This window comes from Panthera leo, chromosome D4 (genome assembly GCF_018350215.1).
Source record: "Panthera leo isolate Ple1 chromosome D4, P.leo_Ple1_pat1.1, whole genome shotgun sequence".
Lineage (NCBI taxonomy): Eukaryota > Metazoa > Chordata > Mammalia > Carnivora > Felidae > Panthera > Panthera leo.
The window spans coordinates 55,945,041-55,963,264 of record NC_056691.1 but is presented as its reverse complement, the minus strand read 5'-3'; the positions used below and the strand labels follow the sequence as shown (position 1 = coordinate 55,963,264).

At 38.6% G+C, this 18,224-nt stretch overlaps 1 protein-coding gene across 3 annotated transcripts in view; it reads right to left on the bottom strand.

Moving 5' to 3' along the window:
* Positions 1 to 18,224, bottom strand: part of UBAP1 (ubiquitin associated protein 1) — a 55,714-nt gene that overhangs the window by 23,795 nt on the left and 13,695 nt on the right. For all 3 annotated transcript variants that reach the window (XM_042914101.1, XM_042914100.1, XM_042914102.1), the window contains one exon: positions 3,811 to 3,851. In XM_042914101.1, the coding sequence (XP_042770035.1) occupies positions 3,811 to 3,844 (34 nt within the window). In that variant the 5' untranslated portion in view covers positions 3,845 to 3,851. The remainder of the gene's footprint in view (positions 1 to 3,810; positions 3,852 to 18,224) is intronic.

Sequence of the window (18,224 nt, the reverse complement as noted above, 5' to 3'; positions counted from 1 at the left end):
AAGAATAATTTTTGTTCGTTGAAACATTTTTAAAAGCCCTTTAAAAGTCATTTCTGGAAAATAACTTTTTTCTTGGATGAAACAAGTGGAAAATGAGTTAAAAACTAAAGGGGATTAACATTGTAAAGCACCAGGCTCCAGGAAAAGCCTGATTTACACTGACCCAAGGGTTTGCAATTTACATATTCTAAGAACAATATTTTTTAATTTTTTTTAACGTTTATTTATTTTTGAGAGACAGAGCTCAAGAGGGGGAGGGGCAGAGGAGAGAGGAAGGCACAGAAACTGAAGCAGACTCCAGGCTCTGAGCTGTCAGTACAGAGCCCGATGTGGGGTTTGAACCCATGAACTCTGAGATCATGACCTGAGCCAAAGTCAGACGCTTAACCGACTGAGCCACCCAGGCACCCCTAATGTTTATTTATTTTTGAGAGAAAGTGTACAAGCAGGAGGGGCAGAGAGAGAGAGGAAGACAGAGGATCTGAAGCAGGCTGTGTGCACTGACAGCAGAGAGCGTGATGTGGGGCTTGAGCTCCCAAATTACAAGATCATGACCTGAGCTAAAATCGGGCACTTAACCAACTGAGCCACCCAGGCACCCCTATAGGAACAATAGTTTTAAAAGTCTTTGAGAATTGTTTACATCTCTTATTCTGTTATTTAGGGATATGTAATTATTAATGACAGTGGAAGAAGTTCAACCTCAGTTGAAAAAAACAAACTTGAAGGTAAGTTAAATATCAGTCATAAGACAGCATAGCAAAAAAATCTAGTCAACTCAAATATTTGAAAAGAAAAAAAAAAACTATTTAATATCCAGTCACAAGAGCAGATGCTACCTCCTGTCCACACCCCAAAATGCCCCTGGAAGAATTACACACACACATATACCCACTAACCCCAATGGGCCAGTCAAATAATACCTAACTTAGGGAGAATCAATCCACAGGCCTATAAGCTAGGCTGTGCCAATCAGATTCTCCCTTGGCCAAAAGACAGAAAAACTTCAGCTATATGATGCTAGCTGCTTAAACTGAAAGATCAAGTACCAAGCAACACCATATGGGGGGAGGGGGTGCATTTCTGGCCCTATGCACTCTATACAAGTAGGCAAGTAGGCCAAGAAAGCAAGTCTATTAAGAGAAGAACAAAAATGGAGCACACCCGCAGAGAAAAGCAGTAAGGAAAGGCTATGTAGCCTTCTGAGAGATGGGAGCAGATGCCTTAGTTTCCTGGCTTTCTGATTTGTAAGGCCAAGCTGAACTTGATTTCCCACACTCAGCTACCTACAAGACTGCCTACTCCCATTTTTTTTTTTTTTTTTTTGCCTATTTCCTTTAATTTCTATTCCTTAAACTACATGATATCTAAAAATAAGACTCTTTACTCTAAAAACTCAACGAAAGCAATGGAAATTCAGGTAGGAACTCAGCAGTTTAAAGCAGAAGAAGCTGAAGAGAGAAAGAGAAAATCTATTCTCAAATTTTATTCCGAATATTTTGCTTAATAAAATTTTGGTGAGGAATGCAAGGTGATGGAGGACTTTCTAAAAAACAAGTCTTTACTGATCAGGTAACTTCAAAATTAGAATCTTCTCTCTGGATTGTTTAGCTGAAACACATAATCTGGAGTCCATCTTATTTTCACTCCAGTCAAAAAGGATTTCCTAAAGAGCCAAGATATATAACTTGTCTTTTGAAATAAGGTAAGTTAAAATTTTTCTTTTTTGCTATTTTCTCCCCTAGGTCTTTCCTCTGTCATTTGCTGTCCTCTTTTTCTTGAAAAAAGCTATCCAGAAGCAACTTCAGATCTGCCTCTCTACTATCATCCAAATACTACAAAAATGCCACATAATAATCCTTAAATAATACAAAATAGGTTACCTGGCAGATCTGATGCCCCACCTGCTACACAGAATGCAAATTCCAGAGTCTGAATGACTTAACTCCAAAAGGATTTAACAAAACATATACAAGTGATGCATGTAAGGATAAACACAACAGTAATTCAAAATATTAAACTCTTGTATAAAATATACTAGCAAGTTAGGACCCCAGTGACTGCTCCAGCACCCTGACTCAGCTGATACTAACAAGCAACCATTTGTACATCAGAAGAGCATACCAACACATGTTGCCATGCCGTCTGGCAAACCATTCTTACAATGACATGATTTTAAAAATGGAAAATCAGCTTTAAAAACCTACTTAAATTAACGGTGTTGTCTGGATATTTCTGTTGTTTAATTCTACTATATGAAAAGAGGGTCTAATTTTAACTTCTTAGGCATCTCTATTCCTCCCAAATGCATATAATAAAGCTTACTAATGTATTCAATTTTGTAAAGTCATATCTTAGAAAAGGATGACAGGGGCACCTGGGTGGCTCAGTCAGCTGGGTGTCCGACTTCAGCTCAGGTCTGATCTCACCATTCATGGGTTCTAGCCCCACATCAAGCTCTGTGCTAACAGCTCAGAGCCTGGAGCCCTCTTCAGATTCTGTGTCTCCCTCTCTCTCTAAGCCTCCCCCACTCACATTCTGTATCTCTCTCAAAAATAAATAAACATCAAGAAAAAATTTTTTTTTTAAATAACAAACTATTATGGGGCATCTGGGTGGCTCAGTCGGTTAAGCGTCTGACTTCAGCTCAGGTCATGATCTCGTGGTTTGTGAGTTTGAGCCCCACGTCGGGCTCTGTGCTGATGGCTCAGAACCTGGGGCCTGCTTCAGATTCTGTGTCTCCCTCTCTCTCTGCCCCTCCCCTGCTCATGCTCTGTCTCTGAATCATAAATAAACGTAAAAAAAAATTTTTTTTTTAATGATAAACTATTAGTTTCTTTTTAATTAAAAAAAAATTTTTTTAATGTTTGTTTTTGAGAGAGAGAGAGAGAGAGAGAGAGAGAGAGACAGAGCATGACAGCGGAGGGGCACAGAGAGAGGGAGACACAGAACTCAAAGCAGGCTCCAGACTCCGTGCTGTCAGAGCAAAGCCTGACGTGGGGCACGAACCCACGAACTGCGAGATCATGACCTGCGCAGAAGTCGGACGCCCAACTGACTGAGTCACCCAGGCACCCCCATATTTTAAAATTTTTTTTAATGTTGATTTATTTTTAAGAGAGCGAGCGAGCGAGCGTGCACACAAGCAGGGAAGGGGCAGAGAGGGAGGGAGACAGAATCCAAAGCAGGCTCCAGACACAGGGCTCCAACTCAAGAGCCGTGAGATCATGATCTGAGCCCAAGTCAGATGTGTAACTGACTGAGCCACCCAGGTGCCCCAGATGATAAACGATTAGTTTCAAATGCAAAACTGTAATTACTACTACTGACATTCCTGTAATTACTGATCCGCTGATCATGGTTTATTTGTAGTAATTATTTCCTATTATTGTGGGACAGGAAGGATGAGGGGATGGACACTAAACCAAACCATTATTAAGTATTAACTAAAGATTCAGAATTTTTCACATTTGAGATGGCAAAGAACTATGACCACGGGATAAGAAAGGGAATGGTAACTACTTCAAAATACTGCTGAAGAACAATAAAAATAGATAGGCTCCTTATCCATCCCTGGTAATTTTAAGTACAATAACCAGCGAGACTCTAAAGTTTAACTACCTACTTAAATACTTAAATACTAAATTACCTGAAATCCATTGGAATGTATATGCTACCCTGTTGTACAACTTTTTCTCAAGCTGCCCATTTAAATAAATAAAAAGGGGCACTTACTTAAACAATGCTAAGTGATTTCAAATCCTCTAATCAAATCATAACTTAAACCATTATATCTAACAGTCCACTTACCATGAAAATCTGCACCCAACTTCTTAGAAGCCATTTAGAACCTGAAAAGCAAAGAAATATTTTTAGGCACATGATACTCTGAGGGGATATAAACAAATTATAGGAATATTGAGACTATAGGGGCATCTGGGTGGCTCAAGGTTAAGGATCCGATTCTTTGATTTCGGCTCAGGTCATGATCTTACAATTTTGTGACAGAGATTTGCATGGGATTCTCTCCCTCTCTCTATCCCTTCCCCACTCACGCACGTGCTCTCTCTCTCTCAAAATAAACAAACATGAAAAGAAAAGAAAAGAAAAGAAAAGAAAAGAAAAGAAAAGAAAAGAAAAGAAAAGAAGAAAAGAAAAGAAAAGAAAAGAATATTGAGACTACAAAAAAGAAACCAGAAGACTAAAAGGTTCCAGGACTGATACAGTCCTCAAATTTCTCAGCCCCAAAGTCTCAAAAAAGAAAGCAGAAAGGAAGAGATACTAGTTTTCTACAGAAAAGTTAACTATTTATAAAACTGCATGTTCTGAATATACTAAATATATGAGAAGAAAAGCATACTAACCTTTGACCAATTGATATGTGGACTACCAAAAGGAAATAATTACAAAGCATATACCTTCTTGATACAAACTACAAATACGTCAGTAATAGATTAAAAAAAGCATTTTTCAGTTATGCAAATATAGACCTTTTGCTGGCAACTAACTCTAACAGTAATTTCTTAAGCAGGGAATGAATTACATATAATCTTCTGTACAGTTTAATTAGTATAAAATTTTTCTAAATAAAAGAAAAATATCAAAACCACACATCTAGCTTAATATTACCTTTGCATTTTCAACCCCTATATAAGTAGGTATTAAGTCCTGTCTTACACAAATAATCTGAGCTCTTCAACCTAAAAGTTTATTGCCCTTGACATGATGTTTATACCTTTAACTTGCCTAAAACATAAGCAGGAAAAAAATTAAGGTTAGCTATACGAATTTATGGTCTTTGGTCTATTAACCTGCATTACAATACACTGAAAAGCATCATACTGAAAATAATCCATTTTCACTGAAAGTAAAAAAAAAACAAAAAACCAAGTGTATTACACCTGTCTTGTGAAAATTATTCAAAATAGAATTAGGGGCGCCTGGGTGGCGCAGTCGGTTAAGCGTCCGACTTCAGCCAGGTCACGATCTCACAGTCTGTGAGTTCGAGCCCCGCATCAGGCTCTGGGCTGATGGCTCAGAGCCTGGAGCCTGTTTCCGATTCTGTGTCTCCCTCTCTCTCTGCCCCTCCCCCGTTCATGCTCTGTCTCTCTCTGTCCCAAAAATAAATAAACGTTGAAAAAAAAAAAAAAATAAAAATAAAAAAAAAAAAAAATAAAAAAAAAAAAAACAAAATAGAATTAAAATCTGCACAGGATTTATTACATTTGTTTACTTTGAAATTGACAAGGGGATTTTAAAATTTACATGGAAAGGCAAAGAAAATAGAATACCCAAAATGATTCTCAAAAAGAAAAAGTTGGAGAACTTATCACCTAACTTCAAAGCTTACTATTAAGCTACAGTAATTAAGATTGTGGAAATGGCATAAGGATATCATACATCCCCAAAAAAGAGTCCAGAAATAGAGCCATACACATATAGCCAGTTGATTTTCAACAAAGGCACAAAAGCTTAAAGGGGAAAGGATCGTCTTCTCAACAAATGGTGCCAGACATTCATATGCAAAAAAATAAACCTTTATCCATACTTTGTATCATATATAAAAATTAATTCAGGGAAATGGGAAGATAGTGGCTCAGGGGTACAGGGTTTCTTTTTGGAGTGATGAAAATGTTCTAAGACTGATTGTGGTGGTGACTGGACTTTTTTTTTTAATAGGAGGGTTTTTGTTTGTTTTTGAGAGAGAGAGAGAGAGAGAGAGAGAGAGAGCACATGCAAGGGGACAAGGGGCAGAGAGAGAGGACAGGATCTGAAGCGTGCTCTGCAGAGAGCCCAATGAGTGGCTTGAACTTCCTAAACCATGAGAACATGACCTGAGCCAGAATTCAGAAGCTTAAGCAACTGAGCCACCCAGGCACCGCAGACTGTATACTTTAAGTGGATGAACTGTGCCCCACCCAATGCAGGGCTCAAACTCACAAACCGTGAGATCATGACCTGAGTTGAAGTCAGATGCTTAACAGACTGAGCCACCCAGGAGCCCTATTTTTTTTTATTCCTATAGTTCATTGTAAGTAGAATCATATAATATGTTACCTTTTGATCCTGGCTTCTTTCATATCCCATGATACATTTGAGATTTGTCTGTGTGTTGTGGTATATCAGATACTGTGTATAAGTCACCCTTTTTTTTTTTTTTTTTTTTAAAGCACATGTGCTCCTGAAGTGAGCACCATGCTTTTTTTTTTTTAATTAAAAACATTTTTTTTTAATTTTAGAGAGACCAGGGGAGAGGGCCAGGAAGAGACAGAATCTTAAGCAGTCTCCATAATCAACGCAGAGCCCGATACGGGTCTCAATCCCACAACCCTGGGATCATGACCTGAGCTGAAATCAAGAGTCTGATGCTCGATCGACTGAGCCACCCAGTTTAAAAAAAGTTTCGGTTTTCCAGCACAAGGTGGGGATGAAGTATTCTGGTTGATATTCTAATTAGTGAAGATTTGAAATTATAAAGTACATGGATCATCAAAACATTTTACATACGCAGAAGACATTTCATTGGCGAACATGCTTTTACAGTCATCAAAATGTACATAAACCACAATACAGTGAGACTTTAAAATTTTTTTCCTGGAATATCTGAAACAAATCAAGTGAGACAGATAATTTATTGCTATTTATATTTCCTTATAAGCTTCCCATATTTAATTATAACTATTTCTTATAACATATTCCTATAATCTAAATGTTTAATTATGGGGAAATGATTAAATAAATTATGGAAAAATTCAAAAGACAAGTGGTAATGCAATTAAGAATGTTTATTAGGGGTGCCTGGGTGGTTCAGTTGGTTAAGCATCCAACTTCAGCTCAGGTCATGATCTCATAGTTCGTAGGTTCGAGCCCCACATTGGGCTCTGTGCTGACAGCTCAGAGCCTGGAATCTGCTTCAGATTTTGTGTCTCCCTCTTTCTCTGTCCCTCCCCAGCTCATGCTCTGTCTCTGTCTCTCAAAAATAAAGTAAAACAAAACAAATGCTTATTAAGAGCATATAATTGAAAATAAGTGTAAGTTTTAAACTGTTTTTACAAGTTGGACTGAATTACTTTAACTATGTAAAAAATGTATACAAAACAAGACTGAAAAAAATACATTTGCCCCCAATGTAAAATTATAAGTGCTCACAAGGGGAAAAAAAATCCTAAGTAATCATAAATTTCCATTAAAATAAATATAAGTGCTTATATTAAAGGAAAAGTATCAAGTAAATAAGAACAGCACACATTCTTAAATGACAAACTCTTACACTAATAAAATGTAGAACTCCCTGAAGCACCCAGGAACTTAACAGCAATGTTGTTGTTGTTTTAAGTTTATTTATTATTTGCGGGGGGGGGGGGGGGGGCAGAGAAAGGGGGAGAGAGACAATCCCAAGCAGGCTCCACACTCTGTGCTGAGCCCAAAGTGGGTCTCGATCCCAAGGGATCCTGACATGAGCCAAAATCAATAGTTGGACACTTAAACGACTGAGCCACCCAGGCACCCCAACAGTAATGTTCTATTTTTGCCAGTTTAGTGCCACTTCAGTTCAAATGCTATGGAAAGAAAACCTGAACTTAAAATTTAACTCACTAATTAGATATCTGAGAACAAAAAGAGATGGGGAAATAGGTAAAAGGAAGAGAACTGCATGGAGAAGAGGAGCTAGAGTGCAAGAAACAGAAGAGATGGGATAAGGAATGGAAAAAGGGAAAGGTGAGGAGTGTAGGGGTAGGAAACCAAGACAATGCAAACATCCTGCCAAAGCACAGGCCCTTTCTTAAAGAGAAAGCCCAAGGGCAATTACAATGATGTTCTCATTTTCTTTCTTCCCTTTTTTAGATCATTAAATTCCTATTACATGAAATTACATTCTATAGTTTCCTAATACACAACAGCAATTTAGTATCTCGGTAAGCTATCACAGTCACACATTATACTGCAACAAGAGATGCAATCAGTAATTTCCCAATATACAAATTAATCCAGAAAATTCTCCAACTTACAGAAAAAGAAGCTTCTGGAAATCATCAGATTTCAAGTCTAAAAACAAAGTTAACACCTATACAACTAGCATTCACACCAATATATATAAGACAAAAATCACACTTGTAGAAGCCATTAATATGTCAATTCTAGGCTATACTATATTCATCAGAAAAAAGCTTTATTTTTTCACAGATCTCAAGAGATATTTTGGAGCCTCAGTTCCAACAGTAAAATAGTAAATAAGGGTAGTAGATTGAATAATACGCCAACCCTAAACATACCATAAATCTATCACAGTAGAATAAATTAAGCAAAAATATTTGTTTCCATATTAAATATTTAGTACTCATGGGGCGCCTGGGTGGCTCAGTCGGTTGGGCATCCGACTTCAGCTCAGGTCATGATTACAGTCTGTGTGTCCGAGCCCCGCATCAGGCTCTGTGCTGACCACTTAGAGCCTGGAGCCTGTTCCTTAATATGTTTCTTCCTCTCTGCCCCTCCCCACTTGTGCTCTGTCTTTCAAAAATAAACGTTAAAGAAAAATTAAATATTCAGTACTCAGGATAAGTGATATCATCATTTACTATATACACAGTAACTTTTAAAAGAGGTCTCTATGGCAAAACGAAAAGCTAGCAACCATGTTAATACCACCTCCCCCTTTTTAATGTTAGTGATCCATGAAACCCAAAAGTCTGGAAACCATTTTCCTACACCACATGTAAAATAACAACCTCAAATGAGTATGGTTATTAAAAAAACAAAAAACGTATCTTTGCATAATGCTTGAGACTGAGAAAGAGCTCAACAAAGGTTGGTAAAAATATAACTTAGAAGAGAGTAAACCACTTGCCAAGTACTCTACCTACCAGTAAACTGGTGTACCTATACACAAGAATGTAGATTTTTATTTGAATATTAATATTAGACTCTTATTCTGGGGTGCCTGGGTGGCTCAGTTGGTTAAACATCCCACTTCAGCTCAGGTCATGATCTCATGGTTAGTGGGTTCGAGCCCTGCATCGGGCTCTGTGCTGACAGCTCAGAGCCTGGAGCCTGCTTCAGATTCTGTGTCTCCCCCTCTCTCTCTGCCCCTTCCCCACTTGCACTCTGTCTCTGTCTCTTAAAGATGAATAGATGTTAAAAATAAAAAATAAAAAATAAAAAAATATTAGACTCTTATTCTGATGAAGAACATGGCCATGAACACTGAACAGAATTTTTATGAGACCCTACTTTCAGTTTCTTCAAGTCTGAGAATTAGCCAGAGACATTATTTTCAGGGTCTATCACTGTCCACAAGCTCTGTGTTTGCAAAACTAATCCCCTTACATCAGCATATTTGGCTTAAGATGGAAGACCAACAATAGAGGTCAACAGTACACAGATTCATACTGAGGAGCATTTCAATAACACCAGTAAGTTTTTCTTTTTGCATTAATTTCTACTTTCAATTCAGCTGGAATAGTGCTTGTTCAGTCAGATTTGTCCTGAGAACCACTGTTTTACAGAGAGTGAAAATGGAAAACCTAAATTTGAATCACTAACCTGCAGAAACAAGATCTAATAGGCCCTTCCATTTTAGAAAACAGGAGCATATGTCTGTGTGAATACAGAAACAAATATGGTGGTTCTATTTGGATGATGGGTTTACAACATGGGGCACTTGGTTTTCTCTTTTGTGCTATTTGCTTTCCAGGTTTTCTATATGGAGCACATATCTCTTGATGGACACACCTTGTAACTAGGAAAAAAAACCTAGGACTCACAAACATATGGCCAACTAATCTTTGACAAAGCAGGAAAGAATATCCAATGGAATAAAGTCAGTCTCTTCAGCAAGTAGTGCTGGGAAAACTGGTCAGTGACATGCAGAAAAATGAACCTGAACCACTGTCTTACACCACACACAAAAAATAAACTCAAAATGAATGAAAGACCTAAACATAAGACAGGAAGCCATCAAAATCCTTGAGGAGAAAGCAGGCAAAAACCTCTTTGATCTTGGCTGCAGCAACTTCTTACTCAACACATCTCCGGAGGCAAGGGAAACAAAAGCAAAAATGAACTATTGGAACCTCATCAAAATAAAAAGTTTCTGCACAGCGAAGGAAACAATCAGCAAAACTAAAAGGCAACCGACAAAATGGGAGAAGATATTCGCAAATGATATATCAGATAAAGGATTAGTATCCAAAATCTATAAAGAACTGATCAAATGCAACACCCAAGAAACAAACAATCCAGTGAAGAAACGGGCCAAAAACATGAATAGACACTTTTCCAAAGAAGACATCCAGATGGCCAAATGACACATGAAAAAATGCTCATCACCACTCATCACCCGGGAAATACAAATCAAAACCACAATGAGATACCACCTCACACCTGTCAGAAGGGCTAACATTAACAACTCAGGCAACAACATATGTTGGCAAGGATGCAGAGAAAGAGGATCTCTTTTGCACTGCTGATGGGAATGCAAACGGGTGCAGCCACTCTGCACAACAGTATGCAGGTTCCTCAAAAAATTAAAAATAGAACTACCCTACAACTCAGCAATTGCACTACTAGGTATTTATCCAAGGGATACAGGGATGCTGTTCTGAAGGGGCACATGCACCCCAATGTTTACAGCAGCACTATCAACAATAGCCAAAATATGGAAAGAGCCCAAATGTCCATCAATGGATGAATGGATAAAGAAGATGTGGGGTGTGTGTGTGTGCGTATACATATATACATATATAATATACATATATATACACATATACATATATATACATATACATATGTATATACACAGATATATATATATACATATACATATATATATATATATATGTATATATAAAATGGAGTATTACTTGGCAATCGAAAAGGATGAAATCTTGCCATTTGCAACTACATGGATGGAACTAGAGGGTATTATGCTAAGCAAAATTAGAGAAAGACAAATATCACATGACATCACTCATATGAGGACTTTAAGAGACAAAACAGATGAACATAAGGGAAGGGAAGGAAAAATAATATAGAAACAGGGAGGGGGACAAAGCATAAGAGATTCTTAAATATGGAGAACAAACAGAGGGTTACTGGAGGGGTGTGGGAGGGGAGATGGGCTAAATGGGTAAGGCACATTAAGGAATCTACTCCTGAAATCAGTGTTGCACTATATGCTAACTTGGATGTAAATTTAAAAAATAAATTACATATAAATACACACACACACACACACACACACACACACCTAGGAAGCAACAGAGGGAAAGAATACCCCAGATACCTATAAGGGGACTAAACAGAAACAACACAGTATGCAATCAATGAAAGACTGACCTCAAAGAGAGGAAATACAATAAAAAAAAGAATAAATCGGTAGTTTCTAAAACCAGTAAGAATACCACACAAATGGTCACGGACGTATAACAGGTGTTTCAGTTTATTGATAATAAAGGATGTAATCCATGATGAAGAGCTAACTTACAAATTGTTCCAAATAACACTGCATCATCACTCATAAAACAAAAACTACAGGGGGGCACCTGGGTGGCTCAGTTGGTTAAGCATCCAATTCTTGATCCTGGCTCAGGTCATGACCTCGTGGTTCATGAGACTGAGCCCCACCTCTGGCTCTTCACTGACAGTGCAAAACCTGCTTGGGACTCTCTCTCTCTCATTCTCTGCCCCTCCCCAACTCATGAGCACAGGCTGTCTCTCAAAATAAATAAATTAACATTTTAAAAAAACAAGAAACACAAAACTATGCAACAGAAGAACTAGGTAGAAATACATAATTAATAAGATAGATATAACTTATATCAAAAGCACCCTGAAAGCAGAATATACCTACAGTACCCACAGAACACTGTACAAAAGTCTAAGTAAATATTAAGCCACAAAGAAAATTCTAATAAATATCCAAAATCAGAAACAGCACAACTGGGGCACGTGGGTGGCTCAGCCGGTTGAGCGTCCGACTTCGGCTCAGGTCATAATCTCACAGTTCATGAGTCTGACCTCTGCATCAGGCTCTCTGCTGTCAGAAAAGAGCCTGCTTCAGATCCTCTGTCCCCTCCTCTCTCTGCACCACCCCCACTTGCTCTCTCTCAAAATTAAATAAACATTAAAAAAAAATAGGGTGCCAGGGTGGCTCAGTTGGTTAAGCATCTGACTCTTACTTTCATCTCAGGTCATGATCTTGCATTTTATAAGTTCGAGCCCCGCATCAAGTTCCACACTGACAGTACAGAGCCTGCTTAGGAGTCTTTCTCTCTCTCTGTCCCTCCCCTGCTCATGCTCTCTTTCTCAAAAACAATAAACAACAAAAAAAAATTTTTAATGAAATAGCACAGCCAACAGTCAAAACACAAAAAGATTAGAAATTAATTACATCAGAACACACACACAAAAAAAATCCTACTACCTAAAGCTCTAAACTGTCTCTTGATCAAAGAGGAAACCAAAAATAAAACTGCAGAAAACAATGACAATGAAAATACTGCATTTAAGAACCTACAACATGCAGCTAAAGCAGTAATCAGGAAAATTCACTGCCCACTCAAGTACTAAGAAGAAAATTCACAGCACAATGACTTAGGATATAAAAAATCACCTGAGGAAAACACAAGAATGGAAACAGGGACATAAGCACAAAACAATCCATTAAAAATCAGAAAAATGACCAACTAACAAATTAACCCAAGAGCTGTAATTTGGAAAATAAACCATCCAACTAACTTAATTTTAAAAGGAAGGGGTGGGGGGGCACACCTGGGTGGCTCAGGTCATGACCTCACTGCTCGTTGAGTTTGAGCCCCGAATCAAACTGTGCTGACAGCTCGGAGCCTGGAGCCTGCTTCAGATTCTATCTCTGTCTCTCTGCCCCTCCCCTGCCCGTGCGCTCGCTCGCTCTCTCTCGCTCTCTCAAATATAAAATATAAAACAAAAAAAACAAAATATATATACATATATATATATGTATATATATATATATATATGTATATATAAATAAAAGAAGAGAGAGGGGTGCCTGGGTGACTCAGTTAAGCGTCGGACTATGGCTCAGGTCGTGATCTCGCAGTTCATGGGCTCAAGCCCTGCGTTGTGCTCTGTGCTGACAGCTCGGAGCCTGAAGCCTGCTTCAGATTCTGTCTCCCTCTCTCTCTGCCCCTCCCCTTCTCACACTCTGTGAGTCTCTCTCTCTCAAAAAGTAAAATAAAAGAACATTTTTTTAAAAAAGGAGAGAAATAGTGTACACAACAGAGGAAATTAAAATAATCTGAAGACACTGCTTTGTTCGTCTCTTTGCAAATACAAGTGACAACCTGGATAAAATGATCTTCTAGGAAAGTACTATTTATCAATACTAACAATACACAAGGCAGAAATCTTAACCAGACCAATAACCACAGGGAAAACAGAAAAAGCTGTCAAAGAGGTCTTGCAATCCAAAAGAAACCTAACTGCAATGACATTTTAATGGTTTCAAAACACAGGAAAAGACGTTTCTAATTTTTTTTTGCAAAGCAAGCATAATATTGACACTATCAAAGAAAAAACTACAAAAAAAATCTCACGTATGCATGGAGATAAAAAATCCTGAAAATAAAAATGCAAACCAAATTTAGTAATAGATTATAGGAATACATCACATTCAAGTGGGATTTAGCCCACACATTCAGGATACTTCAATACTAGGAATCTGTTGATATACTTCACCATTCATTAATAGATCTAAGAAGAAAAATCATATAGTCATCTCCTTAACATGAGATTGAAAACAACAACAAAAACAGAGGGCACCTGGGTGGCTCAGTGGGTTAAGCATCTGACTTTGGCTCAGGTCATGATCTCACAGTTTGTGTTTTTGAGCCCTACACAGGGCTCTGCACTGACAGTGCCAAGCTTGTTTTGGATCCTGTCTCCCTTCCTCCCTCCCTCCCTCTCTCTCAAAAATAAACATTAAAAAAAAAAGGGGGGGGGGCATCTGGGTGGCTCAATTGGTTAAGTGTCTGTCCATATCTTGGTTGCTGGGGTCAAGACCTGCATCGGGCTCTGGATGACAGTGTGGAGCCTGCTTGGGATTCTCTCTCTCCCTCTCTGTTCCTCCTGCATGTGCGTGTGTGCGCTCACTCTCTCTCTCTCTCTCTCTCTCTCTCTCTCTCTCTCAAAACAACAAAACCATCTCTCTCAATACCAAAGCCAGAGAATGTTGACTAATGGGGAAATAAAGGATTCCCATAAAAACAAGATGTCCACTATTATTGTAATTTGTTAACATTATTTAACACTGGATGAAGAAGTTAAAAGGTATAAAAAGTTAGAAAACAGGGGCACCTGACTGGCTCAGTCTGTTGAGCGTGCAGCTCTTGATCTCGGGGTCTTGAGTTCAAGCCCCATGTTAGGTCTAGAGATTGCATAAACTTAAAAAGTAACTTAGAAAAATGGCTTTCCAAGGGAAACCCCAAAACTGAAATACTATTACAAATAAAAGGGAATACAATGTTTCTAGATACAAAATTAATATAGGCATACTTTGCCTTACTGTGCTTTGCTTTACTGCACTGCACACTGTCTTTTACATACTGAAATTTCAAGACTTCAGTGGAAGAAGTAAGTGCAGATGTGGTGGAAATAGCAAGGGAACTAGAATTAGAAGTGGGGTCTGAAGATGTGACTGAATTGCTATAAGCTCAGGATAAAATTTTAATGGATGAAGAGTTGCTCCGTATGGATGAGCAAAGAAAGTGCTTTCTTGAAATGGAATCTACTCCTGATGGAGATGCTAAGAAAACTATTGAAATGACAGGAAAGGATTTAAACTTTTTTTTTTTTTTTTTAAAGAGTGCATGAGCCAGGGAGAGGGGCAGAGAGAGAGAGAGAAGGGGGGGGGGGGGGGGGGGGGAGACAGAATCTCAAACAGGCTTCACATTCAGTGCAGAGCTCAATGCAGGGTTTGATCCCACGACTTTCAGACCATGACCCGAGCCAAAATCAAGAGTCAGACATTTAACCAACTGAGCAACCCAGGCGCCCCTGACAGCAAAGGATTTAGAAATTACAGAGAGTGATTTGATAAAGCAGTGGCAGAGTCTGGGAGGACCCACTCCAATTTTGAAAGTTCTGCTGTGGGCAAAATGCTATCAAACAGCCATCACATGCTAAGGAGTAATTGTTCATGAAAGAAAAGGTCAATGGAGGGGGCGGGGGGGGGGGGGGGGGGGGGGGGGGGGTGCCTGGGTGGCTCAATTGGTTAAGTGTTCAACTCTTGATTTCGGCTCAGATCATGATCTCATGGTCCCTGGGATCGAGCCCCACTTTGGGCTCTGCACTGACAAAGCAGAGCCTGCTTGGGATTCTCTCTTTCCCTCTCTCGCTCTCTCTCTGCCCTTCCCAGCTTGTGCATGCGCACTCATGCTCTTTCAAAATAAACTTTAAAAAGAAAAAAAAAAAAAGAAAAAGTCAATCATTGCAGCAAACTTTACTTTTCTCTTATTTTAAGAACTTGCCACAGCTACCCCAACCTTCAGAAACCAACACTCTTATCAGTTAGCAGCCATCAACATCAAGGCAAGACTCTATACCAGCAAAAAGATTACAAATTGCTGAAAGCTCAGATGATGGGTAACATTTTTTAGTAATGAAGTACTTTTTAATTAAAGTATGTACATTGTTTTTTCATTTTTTAGGTTTTTTTATTTATTTTGAGAGACAGAGTGCACACACAAGCAGGAAAGAAACAGAAGGAGAGAGAGAATCCCAAGCAAGCTCTATGCTGTCAAAACAATGAGATTATGACCTAAGCCAAAATCAAGAGTCAGACAATTAACCAACTAAGCCACCCAGGTGCCCCTGCTACATTGTTTTTTTGCTTTTAATGTTTATTTTTGAGAGTGAGACAGAGTGTGAGCAGGGGAGGGGGAGAGAAAGAGAGAATCTGAAGCAGGCTCCAGGCTCTGAGCAGTCTGCACAGAGCCCAAAGCAGGGCTCGAACTCACAGACTGCGAGTTCATGACCTGAGCCAAAGTCAAACGCCCAATCGAGCCACCCACCTGTTCTTGTACATTGTTTTTTTAGACACAATGCTACTGCACACTTAATAGACTACAGTACGGTACAAACATAACATTCATACAAACATAACATTCATGTGCACTGGGAAACCAAAAGGTTCATTTGACTTGCTTCATTGTTCACTTTATTTGGTGGTCTGGAACCAAAGCCAAAGTATCTCCAAGGTATATTCTAAAACAAATGCCCTTCATATACACAATAACTAGATAAAATATAATTGAAACATGCAATGTGCCACAGAGGTAAGAAGCAGGAATAAACTTAAGATACAAAGGAAGAAACTAAAGCTCTACTAAGCAACAGAAAAGAGGACTTATGTAATTGGAAAAGCATATACTAAATCTTGGATAGGACACATTACATTATTAAGATTGATTCTCCTTAAGCTACTCTATAAATGTGTCATGATAAAAGTGAAAACTAAAGTCTTCTGTTTTATTAACTAGAAAAGCTGATTCTAACTTTCATATGGAAATAATATAAGTAACAGCAGCCAAGAAAACTGTGAAGAAAATAATGGAGACTAGACTGTCAGATATTAAAATATTTATTGTAAGATTTAACACTTACAGCTGTGCCATACTGGCACATAAAGAGATCAGTGGAACAGAACAGAAATCCCTAAAAATACCCAAATTTGGAAATGTGGTATATAATAAAGCTGCCATTTAAAATTTTGTGAAATGATGGGGGCGCCGGCCAGCTCAGTCAGTAGAATGTGCAACTCCTGATCCCAAGGGGTCATGAGTTCAAGCCCTATGTTGGGTACACAAATTACTTAAAAATAAAATCTTGGGAGGCGCCTGGGTGGCTCAGTCAGTTAAGTGTCCAACTTTGGCTCAGGTCATGATCTCATAGTTTGCAGGTTCAAACCCCGCATCAGGCTTTCTGCTTGAGTGTGGAGCCTGCTTGGGATTCCCTCTCTCCCTCTCTCTGCCCCTCCCCTGTTCTCTCTCTCTCTCTCTCTCTCTCTCTCTCAAAAATAAATAAACCTTAAAATAAAATCTTAAAAAATAGAAAGTGAGGAAAGTGACAAAAGGAAGGAAGGAAGGAAGGAAGGAAGGAAGGAAGGAAGGAAACTTGTGATGTAACAACAGGGTAGCTACTTAGAAAAAGGTTAGAGGCTCACCTCATACTCCATCCCCAAACAGATTCCAGATCAAAAGTGTAGTAACATTATGCAACTACCCAAATATATCAATCCTATTTTCATTCTACATAGAAAGGTACAGAGCAAAAATAACTTTCTGAGACTCAAAATTCAACAAAAGGCTTACCTTATTTAAAAAAAAATTAGAAAATGAAGGTTATTTTTTTGTTTATTTTTTTATTCAGTAATCTCAACATCCAACATGGGGTTCAAACTCATGACCCTGAGATCAAGAGTCTCATGCTCTTCCAACTGAGCCAGTCAGGCACCCCAGAAAATGAAGGTTATTTTAAAGACAGGTTGCTGTAATGTACAAGTTTTCTCACTAATTATTTGAAAATGATGCTTTACCAATTATTAATCATACGGTATACTTGAGGCTATAAGAGCACCTAGTGACTCAAAGCTCATTTTTTTTTTTTTTTTTTTTTTGGTAAGAGCAAGCATGTGTACATCCAAGTACAGAAAGGGCAGAGAAAGAGGGAGAGAGAGAGAATCCCAAGCAGGCTCCACACTGACAGTGCAGATGCAGGGTTCAAACTCATGAATCCTGAGATCATGACCTGAGCCAAAATCAAGAGTCAGTCACTTAACTAAATGAGCCATCCAGGCTCCCCACAAAATTCATTTCACATAGTTTAATACAAACTGGTTATAGCTGAGTATCAACTTGCTAAAATTTAAAAAGCAATTAGCAGTACATAAAAATATAGTATTTGTCAAGGTAAATTACTGACCCAATCTGTTTTCATGAGAACTGCTGTTAAGAATTCTAGCTAATTCCTGGGGGCCTGGCTGGCTCAGATGGTTAAGCGTCCAACTCCTGATTTTGGTTCAGGTCATGATCTCAGGGTTCATGAGATCAAGCCCTGCATTGGGCTTTGCACTGACAACACAGAGCCTGCTTGGGATTCTCTCTCTCTCCCTCTCTCTCTGCTCCTGCCCTCCTCACACTCTCTCTCTCAAAATAAAAAAATTAAATTAAAAAGATTCCCTCTCTCCC